General features: G+C 41.9%; 1 protein-coding gene across 10 annotated transcripts in view; it reads left to right on the forward strand.

The window, feature by feature from the left end:
- Positions 1–14,913, forward strand: part of AKAP13 (A-kinase anchoring protein 13) — a 323,293-nt gene that overhangs the window by 173,730 nt on the left and 134,650 nt on the right. For all 10 annotated transcript variants that reach the window (XM_072737237.1, XM_072737235.1, XM_072737236.1 and 7 more), the window contains 2 exons: positions 928–4,030; positions 7,796–7,929. In XM_072737237.1, coding sequence (XP_072593338.1) covers positions 928–4,030; positions 7,796–7,929 — 3,237 coding nt within the window. The remainder of the gene's footprint in view (positions 1–927; positions 4,031–7,795; positions 7,930–14,913) is intronic.

Raw genomic sequence — 14,913 nt, forward strand, 5'->3', positions numbered from 1 at the left:
AGTATCCTCAAGGCATGGTACTTATCCAACAATAATCAGGAATTGAATATTATTAGTTTGATATGTTCTTATTTTATATTCAGTATGAGATAGCAGAGGAACTGCTTTTATCAAAAAGTAAAAGAATATCTGCCATGCCACTGTTCTTTAAATTATGAACCTGTAGTGAAAACTGGCAAACTGGATTGAATGGAGCCAGTCTGGAGGATTAAGGGACACTATGTAACTTCTCAGTAAGAATTTAGGGCACAGGGCAACCTGGGTAGCTCAGCGGTTTAGCAACCTGGGTAGCTTCAGCCCAGGGTGTGATCCTGGAGACCCGGGATCGAGTCCCACATCAGGCTCCCTGCATGGAGCCTGCTTCTCCCTCTACCTATATCTCTGCCCCTCTCTCTCTCTCTCTCTCTCTCTCTCTCTCATGAATAAATAAATAAAACCATAAAAAAAAAAGAAAAGAATTTAGAGCACAGGAGCATCTGCCTACACCTTGAAATTGGCGAGACTTGACCAAACTGCGTGGGATTTCCTGGTACTTGTATACATGAGGTGGGATGGAAGTACTTCTACTCCTCTCAAGACCCTATAAAAATATCTTTCTTAGCTGAAGATGGGCGCTGTGCTTTTGTAAAACAGGATTTTTGAGGCCTGATTTTCATCTACTTTTCTAAAATAAGTTCATAGTTTAGGGAATAGCCGTCTTGCATATTCTTGACCATTTTATCATTCCAGTGGATATGTAGCTACAAGAGAGGAAAATGATATCAGGAACAAGAGAAAATGTATTTATTTTCTTTAGGTCAGCTTATCATGTGATCTTCAGAGGGCTGGAATGGCAGTGAGTTCTCTGCAGCAGAAGTTTTGTTTATCGGTGTCAATGACATCTTTTCTCATGGGACGTTTTTACAAATATCTTTCATTTCCTCCTAGAAAACAAACCTGAAGCAGATGGACAATCCTATACCCTTAATGGTGACAGCACAGGATCCTTCAAGTGTGCCCAGTGCCCAAGATTCAGATGGCCAGTTTCTTTGCTGCACATCAGATCCCAGGGACAGCCAGCCGCACTCTTACCTACCTGAGGACCCTGAGAGCTCTCCATGCGGCCAGGGGAGCACTGTTGGGGAGATTGAAGGTTCCTCTGATTTTTCATGTGTGGCTAAGGAAGAGAACACAGACTGTTCCTGTAAGAAGGAAACTAAAGGCGTGGAGAAAGAAGGGGAAGAGGCGGAGCCATCGCTTACTGTGGACTGTGGAACCATGTCTGATCTCAGCAGCCGCAGTCTGAGCATGCCTGCTTGTGGAGGAAAGGGCATGGGAACCCTTCCACCCTGTGGAATCAGAAATGGAGAAACTGGAACAAAATCCTCTGCGTTGGCCACAGACCAGGAGTCTCTGGACACTGGAGACAGCGTCCTGCAGGGAGATGGGGGCATGCAGCCGGCCACCGCTCCCACTCAGCATTTCTCTGGATGTGAACTGGCAGCCGGCATCCCAGTGACTCCAGGGGAGATGGAAAGTGGTCCTGTGAATGCACATGCTGCCATCCAGAAGAACGTGCTTGAAGTCAGGGAAAGTACAAAGGAAAAGCTGGAAAACTCTAATATCATCACAGATGGATCCTCTGACGTGAAAGTCACAAATCAGACTGCAGATAAAGCCAGTGTTCCAAACTGTGTCTCTGCCACCAGCTCCCCGGATGGTGACAAACCTGCTGAGTCTTTGCTTGCATTTAGTAATGGAGAAGCCTCCCCTGTCAAAACTGCAGAAACAGAAACTTCAAGAAGTTATGAAGGGAGTGCTGGGGCTCCCATGGATCAGAGCTCCTTGGTAATTCCAGCTGCTGCAGAAGACACGACTTCAGATGGACTCGAACTTTATGCTCCCTTGACAGGCACAAGTGAGGCAGCATCACCCTCTGATCTAACGTTTCCCAGGCCACAAAAAGACGCGCCAAACCATAAATCAGAACCTGAGTCATCTCACATTCAAAGCCAAACCAGCAGATCACCCATCTGTTCTACAACCAGAGGGGACACACCGTGTGCTGCCTTTGCATGTGGGCAGAGCTCAGTGACTTCTAGTGGTATGCTGGCTGCAGAATACTGTGATGGCATAGTTACCCAGCCTGAAAGCACCACTCCAGGACTACCCTCAACACAGCATCCCCCCCTTGCCCTCTGCTGTGAAGGTTCACAGGCTAATGCAGCCACCCCTGGCCCTATGAGAGATACCCTGGAACAAGTAGAGTTTTGTCCTGTTGAAGTTTCAGATAAAAAGGGCCAGGGAGAAGATTTGAAATTAGGAACATCTTCAACAAATATGCTTGAGGTGCATCCACAGGCAGTTGTCCCCAAAGCCAAGAAAGAACTGGTACCAGACCAAGCAGTGACATCAGACAAGACTTTTTCTCTGGCAAGCAGTCCAGGCAGTGAATCAGTAACCAAAGATGACGCGCTTTTTCTTTTCCCCTCCCAGAAAGAAAAAGGAATAGCAACTCCTGAACTACATACAGCTGCAGATGGTAGAGATGGCCCAGGCAGAGATTCAAATGATCCTGATAAACAGCCATTAGAAGACGGTGCCACAGGCCTATCCACACCCTCCCTTGCTGTCCAGCTTCAGCCCAGCATGGGGAATACAAGTCCCATGGGACTTGGTGGGGAACATGGGAGTGTCTGCCTCTCAGCAGCCCCTGAAGTTCTGGACATCGAGGGGGCTGTTGACTCTTCTGTGTTATGTGCAGGTAAGGCCGCTGTGGCCTCAGATTCCATTTTGACTGAAGAAGGAAAAAATCTGGTGGTTCCAGAAAGCTCCGAAGCTCAGGGACAAGATGGCAGGGATAAAGCAGCAGCTTGTTCCTTTCTCAAGGAAGACACTCATTCCTCAGGAACATTTCAGGAAGAGCAGAGAACACCACCTCCTGGACAGGAGGCACTGGGATTCTGTGGAGAGCCTGGCTCAGCTGCCTGTGCTGAGGACAGAGCACGTAAGCGCGGTAATTCATTGGGCACACCCTCGGCCTGCCTGAATGCAGAAACGGAGCATAACAAGGAAGTGGCCCCACCAGTCTCGCTGCTGACTGAAGGTGGGGCTGCACAGAGCCTGGTGCCACTGGGAGCAAGTCTGGCTGCAGACCCAAGCCAGGAAGCTTTGGGTGCAGAGCAGAGCAGCTCTGCTCTGTTGCCAGATCTGTTGCCAGATCTGTTGCCAGATGGGTCTGAGGCTCTTTCTCGCAATGGATCTTTTGCTCTGGATGTTGGAGTGCAAAACCCTGAATCCCAAGGTAAAAACACTGCTCATGAGGTGAGTGGAAATGTGCAGTTAGATGTTGCCGTGGTTAATGCTTTACAAGGTAATGCGGGGGCCAGAAGAAAGGCTATATCACATAATGCCCGAGATCTCCCGATTCCAGAAGTCTTGAGCCAGGAGAAGAATATGTTCCTGGGTTTTCCAGGAGCTTTAGCAGATGAAGGTGTGACTGACCTACAGGGTGCCGCAGCTCCAGAGATGGTACCCCTCAGGGGGAAGGAACGAGACAACAACTGTGGCTTAGCCAACTCTGGGAAGGCACAGGTGGATCCTAAAGCACATCACATCTTGGAGCAGCCTCTTGCCAAAGAGCTTCCCACAGAGACTGGACTCTCAAGTAGTGGTGACCAGGCCCTGGGCAGGGCAAGGGGCACTCTCCTTTTACCTTGTGCTGTGCCTCTGCCCAAGGGAGCCGACTCCATCGAAGAGGCTGCGTGTCGCATAGTGGAGGCTGTTCTAGATCAAGTCAGATTCTCAGGAGCACTGATCACTGGGCAGGAGATCAGTCACATGTCACTCTCCCGTCCTTCAGAGTCCGATCCAGTGACTGAGCAGCCAGAGGGTGCTTCTACAGGGCAAGTCAGCACTTTCCTGCCTGTGCAGACTGTACACATGGGCAGTATCTGTGAAGAAGCCCCTGGTACCTTTGCAGGGTATTTGGCTGAAACGGAGGAGCCAGAGAAGATGGTTCTGCCCGCTGAAGGATCTGAGCCAGCAACAGGTAAGCAAAACAGAATACAGATGTAGCAGTTTGAGGGATAAGCTCCCTTAAGAGCCTCTGAGATATGCTGGTAAAAAGGAGGTGTCTTGTGGTTTAGAAGTATCTTTCATTCACTGGGTAAGTTGCCAAGTTAATTGTCACCACTGTCAGGAGAGGCACATCCTCTCAGGGTTGGACAGATTTTGCTTCCTGTATTGTAGACTCTGGGCTTGATTGATTAAGCCTATAAATGCTTTGTCTGCCAGGCCATAGCTGTTGCAATTTGGTTAACCAAGAAAATGGTCTAGATTGCAGGTGCTTTACAATGATAAAGGAATTTAGCAGATGTTTTTATTCACATGGCTTAGTACTTTTTTCTAGAACTGTGAAAAGCAGTGCTGGAAAAGTATGTTTTGCTTACAAGCCTGGAACAGTTTTCTTTCCGTTTGTATTCATGAGCAAATTTAGAGTCAGAGTGGTTTCATGGAACAGCTGTAAGTGTCCTTCTATGCGTGGATGGCCCTAAATCCAAAATGGTGGTATTAGGTCGTTGGGGAGGGCTGGGCTGGGACAGGGGAGGGGCGCAAAGAGCGCACCCTCCTTTTCCTGCCCATGGAGCTGACTTCCAGTTCCATTGCCTGTTGCTTTTGGGCAGCAGTCTGGGAATTCAGGAGTGTGCGCAGTGCAGGGGATAGGATGCAGGATGTCCGCCCAAGTCTGCTGAGCTGCTGTCACAGGGCACACGTCGTGTCTGCTTATCTTGGTGAAGCAGCTGCACCCAGCAGATTGCTCACACGGCAGCCAGTTCCATCTGTGGGGAACCCTGTCGAGAGAGAGCGAAGAAAAACCGCTGGAGCTCGGTAGAAATAAACTATATGAATAAAACTTCTTCTGGGAGGGTTGAAGCTAAAGCTGGAGTCCAAGGTGGTATTTGACTCCTGAAGTCCTTAAAAGGTCGGTTTGATTGGTACCTTGATGCCAGTACCTGTTACCAGGTATAGACAGAGGACCAGTCTCCATGCTCGCCTCTAGGCTGTATAGGTAAGAAGTCGCTGGATTTGTTTTTAATATTTGTTTGTGTTTGCTGTTCTTTCCAGTGTTTGAAAATCTTCTTAAGGGGGTAGTATGTTAAAAGTATGGGGGTGGGGCATGTAGAGAAATGAACAAATAGAACCAGAAAGAAGTGGCTTAGGAAAAAGAGCTATTTTTCCTAGGCAACTTCAATGCAGTGGTCCTCCCCCTGCCCCCAATAAAGGGTTTTTAACCATTTATGATCTTTTTTTTTTTCCAGTTAAGGAATTTAAGAAGCCTTAGGTATTATAGTATTTTTGGTGACTTGAGGGTTTTAGTTTTATGCATGTTTTTGATTATTAGTGATAGAAATTTGTTAGCCACTATCTCAGGATTTAAATGAAAAGGCCTCTAATTTTTAAAACAAGATACAACAACAAGTCTATTTTGGGGGCCCTGGCAGGTTGACATTTCAGAAGAATGGGAGTGGCTGTAAGCTGATGCCTGGCTATGTTCTTTTCATTTGGGTGCTGCGTCTTTGGCCACATAGGCTGGAATTATTTGTCTTTCTGGCTCAGTAGTCCGAATTTAACCCAAGAAAGTGCAGATTATGTGAAGTTTGGGTCTCTAATACCCAGAGAGAAAAGGTAGAAACCAGGGAGAATTTCTGACTTTGATTTTTAGTAGTATGTAGATAGGGTATAGATGCTAAAAAGCAATTTTTAAGATTTTAGGAAGGAAAATGAGTCGTATGAAGTTTCAGCAGTATCTGGATTTAGGGTTGATTGATATGTGTGGACGAGTTACTTGTTCTGCTACCAAGAGGAGTCATATGTGTTCAGTGCTCATGATCTTATGTTACAGAGAGAAGTAGCCAGTGACCAGTAGATAGGTCTTTCTTCAGGGGAAAAAAAAAAAAAAAAAAAAAAGCCAGCATTGGGGAAAGTCCCTGGTCACATTGCCCTAGAGAAAAACCACCTGAGTATGATCTCAGCCAAGGGGTAATTTCTGGGAAGTTTACATTCCATTCATGGATTTAATTGAACTGTTTTATGTAAGTTAAGAGACATCAGTTTAACCTTTGGGAAGGAACCACTGGCTTCTGTGTGTATGCTACTGCAGAAAAAGCCAAATAGAAATTAAGATGAGAAAACACAAAACTGCTAATTAGAAGGAGGGGATGTGGCCCTTCGCTCATCCAGAGCATTGATCAGATGGTTTGGAAAGTTAGTTGTCCAGAACTGAGTCAGGCCAGGCCTACAGAGGTTGCCAGCGCCCTTTGTGTCTCAGTAATCACTGTTTATGGTTGTGATTGGTTTCTGCTTGCCAAGATACATATTTTCACTTGCTGGGTATAGGATAATAAAGTTGTGCCAAAAATCACATCCCCAAATAAATAAAATAAAAGTCATCCAACACCAAAAAAATTATTCTTAAAGATGTTTTTTGATCAGTGAATACTTCTAAGGTGATTGCTTAGGGTTTTGTTTTTGTTTTTGTTTCAACTTTATTTACATTTTATGAAATGTAAGATTTTGGTTCTTTGGTCAAGGAAACTTGCCCACTTTTAATTGTTAGTAAGATTGTATAATTCTAATTTGAGCAAAAAAAAAAAAAAAAAGAATTTATAAATGCTTATCTGTAGGAATGTAACTTTCCTAAATCTGAAGTAGACCTTTGGGCATGTCACATTGTGGTCTTAAAATAAAATCTTAATAGAGATTCTTTGGTGAAAGAAACTTCTCTGCCCTTTGGTGTCTGGAACATTTTTTTCTGCCAAAATAGTGACATGGACAGATTAAAACCAGCCACAGAAAAATTTCCACACGAAATTGAGATGATAGTTCTATTTTTATTTGTATTATCAAGGTGAATTTTAAATGTTCAATCATAAGCCCCCTTTTAAAAAAAATGTCAAAGCCTAAATTTGCCTCAGACATCATGTTACCACTTCCTTCCTGTATTTGCTTGACCATATGGTGGTCAGGTAACATAAACCACTACTGTTTGGTCTGGTTGAGTATAATTCTCAAGAAAATATATGAAAACATTTCCTCAAAGAAAAGAAATTCCTTGGGGTTTTTGGTCAGTAGGTATGAGTCTTGGTCTCAAGGTTCTAAGTTTGGGCCTCATGTTCAGTGTAGAGATTACTTAAAATTTTTTTAAAGAAAAAAAGAAAGAATTCCTTGTTTGTGATTATGTTCTGGAGGGGGAAGAAATAAAAATTAAAATATAAAAAATATAATTCACTAGAATACTTCACTCTTATCTGTTGCAGCAATGGATAGAGGAGAATGTGTAGTGTGTTTATAAAAAAAAAAAAAGTCAGACTCTTCTTAAAAGCCTTATATCATTCTCAACAGAGATTTCCTCTTTGTCCTATGCAGATACAAACATCTCTGGCTTTGATGATGATCAAGATGGACTACCTAGTTCCAGCTATTAATGTGTTTCCTTAAAGCTTGTGAATTTACTTTTCCATATGCAGTCAGCCCCGCAGTCACAGATGTGTCATGAAAACTCAGTAGTGAAAATGGAAGTTCATTAGACATTGAATTGCATGTCCACTTAGCTACAGAGGCCAGGGGAAAACCACACAGACCTTGTGATAAAGGAATAGCTCAGCACGGGGCCCAAAATGACAACAGCTCCAAATGAATACTTTCCCATTTAATGCAAAAGCAAACAAAACACGTGAAGCCTGGACATGTGTAAATAGTAAGGCACAGGAATTGATTTTTTAAATGCACTTTGTAACCCCCTTGTTCTCTTCAGAAATGCCAGACTTGAAAGCTGCAGATGAAGTGGATTTTCTGAGTAATACCGGGGTGAGCTCGGCTTCTACAGAGGTGGCTGTCAAAGATGCAGCCACCCCACCTGATATGAAGCAAGGCCTGATGACCCAGGCGGTAAGTGGTGTTGAGTCTGTATATACACAAAATGTGTTTAGCCTGGTCTCTTGTGTCTGATTTACAGCCTTGTGGGTTTTTTTGTTTGTTTGGGGTACCTTTTTTTTTTTTCCCAACAGTAGTATACTCTCCCTTTTCTCTTGTCTCATTGTATGTGAAGGGCCCCCTGTTGCGGTGTTCAGCTTTCACACATAACTTGCATGCCACCCAGCATAGTTTTGGAACAGGTCCTTCTACATGGGTCCCTTGAAGATTATAATGAAAAAGATTTTCCCTGTGAGAGCTAGACTTTAGTTTGTCCTCATGTTTATTAATGTGTCACAAAATGAGAGTTACCACAAAAAAGGGATCTGTTAACCTTAACCTGACTGTTGTTTATTAATATGGAAACGGGTAGCACCAATGAGATTTTTACCTTAGAGTTTACGACTAGCTGTCTTAACTACATAACATGTCATTTTTTGTGACCAAAACTGGTTCACTATTTTTTTTCATAATAGCTTTATTGAGTTAGAATTCATCCATTATAAATCTGCCTATAAAAGTGCACGGTGAAATTGTCCTCGTCCGTTGATTTCAGAGCTGCGCAGCGGTCACCACTGTTTGATCTCAGAACATTGTCATCTCCCCAAAAAGAAACCTCATATGCATTAGCAGCCCCTCCTTCCCCACTGCCCAGCTCCTGGACATCCCTTATCTCCTACTGTTTCTGGCTTCTGCCCTTTCTGGAACTTCACCACATGTAGGATTTCAGGACTACCTTCTCTGACCTAGCTTTCTGTTTCCAGGTCGAACTGTGTTGTAATGTTGATTAATATTTTGTTTCTTTTCATTTAAGTAATACTCCATTGTATGAATGCACCACATATGATCTCCTTGTTTCTACTCTTGCTGTTGTGAATAATACTGCTTAGGAACCTTTGTGTACAAGTTTGTGTGGACCTCTGTTTTCATATACCCAGTAGTGGATTTTCTGGGTCACCGTTAATTCTATATTTGATATTCAGTAAGTTTTTAAAAACGTTTTTCAGGTTCTTGAGGTTCCTTTTTCTCTTTGTTTAAAGCTGTTAACTTAAGGTAGCAAACTTGTTGAGTGAAACATTGCTCTAGGCTTTAGAGTCCCTGCTGGTTAAGGAAAAAAAAAAAAACTTTGGAAGATGAAAATCAAGTTATAAGACTAAATCATATTTTGCCTCAAAAAGTCGATCTTCTTTGCCTAGACTTGACAGGGCCCTGTTTTTGCTCTTTGGAGGGCTACATGCTAGCCTCAAAACTCTTTTCATAGAGTTAGCCCAGTAGGTAAACAGAACTGTACCCTCCCAAACTGTTTCAAGTGTATGAACTGTGATAAACAAGCTTCATTTTATTGGAGTACAGTGGTAGGGAGGTGTGGACTGTTGTAACCCGCTCCTCATTACAGATAATGTTCATGACTAATGCCTGGGCGGCTGCTTGTATACCAGGCAGTATTCAGACAAATGTTGCTCTTGTCTCTGGGGAAAGAAAAAAGAACACACCCTGCACGGGTACATGTGTATTCTTTGTTTCCAGAAGCCCCTCACAAAGGGAAGGAACAAACTCACATCCTTGAATTCAAATGCCTGTTTCTTAGTCTTCCATCTTAATGGTAGTAGTGATTACTGTCCCTGAAGACAGTCTGCTGCTTGGCCAGAGACCCTTTGCTTTCTTTCCCAGAGGGTTACCGCTATCCTAATTTTTTCTTGTCTGTCAGAAGAAAAAGCATTACTTCCATATTTTTTTAAAAATTTCTCCTTCATTTTTTTTCTCTTCTCATTTTCCCTCTGATTTTAGAGGAGTTGAGAGAGAGAGAAAATGCTTCTCTAGTTGGTCAGCATGTTTCATTTTTCCAGGTTAAAAGGATTAGACCCTTAGAGAGTGCTGTGACTAGCCCAAGGTCAGACCCAGCCAGAATGAGAGTGAGCAGCTTGACTACACAGTGGGATGCATCCTTGCTGACTGTCCCAGGCTCTGTGAACAGGGCTCCTGAAGGGTGGCCTAAGGTGTCTGTTGCTGTGTTTCCCTCCACTTCATAGGATTGGAGAAAACCTGTGTTCATCGATCTTCAGGTCTAGGAAGTAGAGCTGTTGGTGCTCACAGCATTGTTGTACTGATGTGACATCTGACCACTTCCTCTTCTCCCTGTTGTTCGGCAGCACTTACCCTGTTGCTGTGAATTGAAAGGATAAAGTGTGAGCGCACATTCATTCCCTTTCCATTATCCCACATTTAAGTCTTCATATACTGTATTCACTGTGTTGGTACTTTATTTATAGACCCTAAAATTTGAATGTCACATAATGTGTGGGTCATGAAGTACTCCTTTTTGAATTTTGTTGTTGTTGTTGTTGACCACTTAAAAATACAAAACCTACTCTTGGGATTCTTCATGAGCTATACAAAACCAGGTGGTGGGCCCCTGGCCTAGAGAATGCTTGTGCACCAATGGATGAAAAGAAAGAGAAAGCAAGTACACTGATTTTTCTTTTCCACCTTGTTTTGTTTGTTTTGTGGTAGAAACTCTGGTATTAGACTGCACATTGGAAAGTGGTGAGTTCGGTTCTGGGTCTCCTGAATTAGCTTTTTGACTTAGTCCCTCTGGAGTGTGGCTTGTTTATTTCTTTATCTTCTAGCCTCAATCCCCTGAGCTGTATGTTTGCAGTCTGAAAAGGGTTACTTTTCACCCAGAAAGAGTGAGCTTGCCATTGTAGTGCAGGGTGGAGTGGCATTAGTTTAATATTATTTAATCCTATCTTTCTGACACATGCCTAGTCTGTGTGTTGATTTTGGGAATAGGCCAATCATTGCTTCATTGAATTACTGTTTCACTGAATCATCCTCTTCCAGTTTTAAGAAAGAAGTCGTGTATCTTATGTTACTGTCTTGACAACCTGGGACGGTGGTACATTTATGGCAATTTTCTAGTAAATGTAAATGAAGAATCCATTCTGAGTTCTTCTAGGAATCTTCCTGTTTTGTCACCTTCTCTAAGCACCTAAGTGTCAAAATGCATAAAGCCCGTCTGCTGAGTGTGAAGCTACCAAGTATTTAAGGAATTTTGCATTCCTTTACCTGTTTGACCATTGTGCTATACATAGAGCCTTACTTTAGAGGTCAGTTAATACTTATTTTAGCATTCATAATTCATAAAGGAATTAATATCAAGATGAATGCTTATATTCTCGGGAGAAACACAGGTATTTGTTAAATGCTGCAGGTTTCTCAGTAGACAATAGATGGTCCTAAGATACTTCTTTACTGGGTTGAAAATTGTCAGAATTTAGGAGGCCAAGTTCCCTTACACGTACCATGGCCTTTATCCTATTACTCGTAATTTTATCAGCATTTTATCATGTGGTTCATTATTAAGTATTGCCAGAACTTTAGTACTAGTCACAATATTCAGCATTAATCCCCTGTTACGTTACAGATTTCAAGGTTTTCAGATTACCATTTGTTGCCTTCTTTTTTTCCCTCTCAGTGAGTTAATATATATCAAGGACTTAAAACTGAGCCGGGCACACAGAAAGTACAATTTAGCATTATTATTATTAATTAGTTTCATAACTTCAGATTCCAGTGTCCTTTTCATTTATTTTAGTAACCAGTGGCATAATGGTGGGTCGTAAAACAATCAAGACTCAGTTTCTGTTCTCAGTTGTTGTTATAAAAGCTTCAGGAAGAGCATCAGACATTCATTTGAGTTGAGAGACCCAGAACTTGTTGTACCTCTGAGACCTTTAGAATTTGAATGGATTTTAAAGATTGTCTGGATTCTCAACATTTGTACTTTATAGAAGACGTTTTCAGGATGGTTAAGTGACTTGACTTACCTCACAACTGATTAACTCAGTAAGCTAGACTAGGACCTCACTTCTATGTTAGCAGTGTTTCTGCTGTACTGTGGTTCCAGAAAAGTCAAAGTAGGAGGTTACGCTTTTCAGGAATCTAATTCATCTGGATGGTTTTTTGCATTCTGCTCTGGAATGATGCTTACATATGCTAAGATTCTAAAACCATTACATTATACTACTGTTTTCAGTGATGGTTGGAGAGATTCCTTTGGCCGTTTTTAGGACATAAGTGATTCATCTAGGTAAGTTTCATGTTCTTATGGTCTGTTGGCTGCAGCTAAATATCACCAAGACAGTGTTTGTTCAAAGACTTGGCTTGTGGTGCAGAAATTACTAAGATTTTCCAGACCTGCCTTTTATTTCCTAAAGAATGATATGACTAGGTATAGAGATGACATTGGATAAGTGCAGAATAGAAAGGCTTTTGGGACCAGTCTCTTTGAGAATATGCTCCATGGCGATCAAGAAAGAAATCTGACTACTGCTTTCCTGTTCCAGAATGCTGCAAACCAGCATACTCTATGTCTTGTAGGATTCTTTACTCTTCAGTATGTGGCCAGGTTCTTTAGGAAGGAACTTGCTTCCTTGGGGTGTCTGTTCATTGAGGTATCTCTGTAATAATTCCTTTTCCAAATGCTCATTGCATAAGCTTATTAGCCATTTGGAACAGTTAATTCAGCAGGCCAGTATGTCTTGTCAGGATACGTATGGTCCTAATGGCCAAGCACTCAAACATAAATATGCTCAAGCACAACTATAAAATCCCATATGTTGAGTATTAGGTTACTGGGAAAGTCTGTAACACAGACTTTAACAAATGGTCCCCAATCAAGAAAGCAATTTAAATCAGAACCATTCTCCCTTAACTGCACAGCAAAACATCACATTGAGTTTCCATTCTTAATTATTTTTAAAACAATATGAATGTTTGTTCAGTGTTGTGGAAAGAGTAGTATTGGACTATTTCTGGTTAAAGTTTTCTTGAATGCTCTTAGTTTAATTGAACATGGTGTTTTCTTGCTCTTGTCTCAAGAGGGCGAGCTTGCATTGCCACTCTCTAGTCCAGGAGTCTGGTTAAAAGCTTTTGTGTGGCTAGTCACAGCCTTCGTGCTCAGATGCAGTAGGAAAATACGGCAGCTCTCAGGCTGTTTGGTAACCAGCTAGAAAACCTTAACACTGATACACAAAATGGTGTATACACTCTACCCTTTTATTTAAGTTTTCAGTTTCAGGAAAGGTCCTTTTAATGGTGTCTCTGCTATCATATTTACATATGTAGTTTTGTGGCATGTCACCTTGGGAAGGGCAAATTGGCCTCTTTATGAGATGCCAATAAGTCTTCTCTGCATGTATTTGTCATTTAAGAGAGCCAGGTCCCCCTAATTAATCCTTTTGGGTCTGGCACTAGAGCCAGCTTCAACCACAGGAAAACTTACTCCTCAGCTTTTTCATACACATTTTTTGGAGATATTCTTTCTCTGAGTCTCCTCTGAAATGGAATATTTCCAGGAAATTCTGCAAATGGTCTTCTAGACTAGATAGCTGCCAAAGAGAAGTGCCTCGAAGAACCACAGGTTCAGGCTGTAAAGTCAGAAGTTTGGGAAAGGTATAACCTTAGTATAAAGGTATAATTTAATGGTCTGACTAAAGATTTTTAAGTGACCTTGAGCAAGCTAATTTCTCTGGCCTGTTTTCTCCTTTGTTATAATGCTTCCCTAAGGGTACTCTGAAGTTTCTTCTAGCTCTTAATTTTGGACAAGTTGGCCAAATGTTGGGGTGTGTATCTTAGGTGTTGGACCAAAAGGAGAATCATGAGGGACTTTAATTGTAGTTGATACACGATGTTATATGAGTTTCAGGTATACAACAGTGATTTGACAATTTCATGTCAGATTATATGAGGTATTTTTTTAAAAAATCATACTAGTTAATGGCCAGATTCTTAACTAATCACTTTCTTTTTGAACAGTTCCCAAAATCTTTTGCTCTGTAGTCTTAAATTGTATTAATAATTGACTCCCCCCCCCCTCACAGAACTGGCTTAATCATAGGTTATATGTACATTTTGAAAGGAGGGCATGTACCTTTTTTTTTTTTTTTAAGTCTTTTGTTGGGACAAAACAAGCAAATCTGATTCCTATCATTTTGTTGAACCATTTCTTACACTCCTCATTTCGTTTTTGTTCATTCTTATCTCATTATTTAGACAGTCAAGGATAGTAGCCAAGCATAATGGAAAGTTTATGGAGTCAAATAAACCAAAGTCTTAGTCCCAGTTCTTCCACTTGATCCATTTGTTTAGAGGTTCAGTTCCCTTACCTGCAAATGTGGGATAATGATGCTATCTTCAAGAATTGTTTGTACGAACTAGAGTTCATATAGTGGCTAGCACTTATAAGCGATAGGTGTAATTCTGATCCCTTGTTAAAATAAGAATTATCAGACCTATGCTTAAGACTGTGGATGAATGATTTTAAATAGGTGATGGTTAAGATGGTCTTGGAAGAAATGACTGATTCTTGCAGGTCATCATGGCAAGTTATCATGCTACATGCTGTTGATGTGACGGTAGTGCACTAACTTATTCTATACTTGTTTCAGCACCTGCTTACTGAACTCTGTGCTAGGCCTTAGGTTTGCTAAAGTGAAAACAGGCAGCCTGCATTCAGAGACTCCTATGCCCATGGGAAGACCCTTATCAAACCAGTAAATAAGATACAGAATAGTAAGTAAATAGAGAGAAACATAGGTATCTTTCAGTGAGATAGATGATACAGTCTTCTCTCCAGGTTCTTGTGCACACCCTGGAGGAAGGGAATTTTCTAAAGAATGGTGTTATTGGGATCCCTGGGTGGTGCAGCGGTTTGGCGCCTGCCTTTGGCCCCGGGCGCGATCCTGGAGACCCGGGATCGAGTCCCACGTCGGGCTCCCGATGCATGGAGCCTGCTTCTCCCTCTGCCTGTGTCTCTGCCTCTCTCTGTGACTATCATAAATAAATAAAAATTAAAAAAAAAAAAAAGAATGGTATTATTTTTATAGGGTTTTCCTCACATGGTTTTCCAGGTTTCTTTTTTTTTTTTCCCCTTTCAAGATTTTACTTATTTATTCATAA

This window comes from Vulpes vulpes, chromosome 14 (genome assembly GCF_048418805.1).
Source record: "Vulpes vulpes isolate BD-2025 chromosome 14, VulVul3, whole genome shotgun sequence".
Lineage (NCBI taxonomy): Eukaryota > Metazoa > Chordata > Mammalia > Carnivora > Canidae > Vulpes > Vulpes vulpes.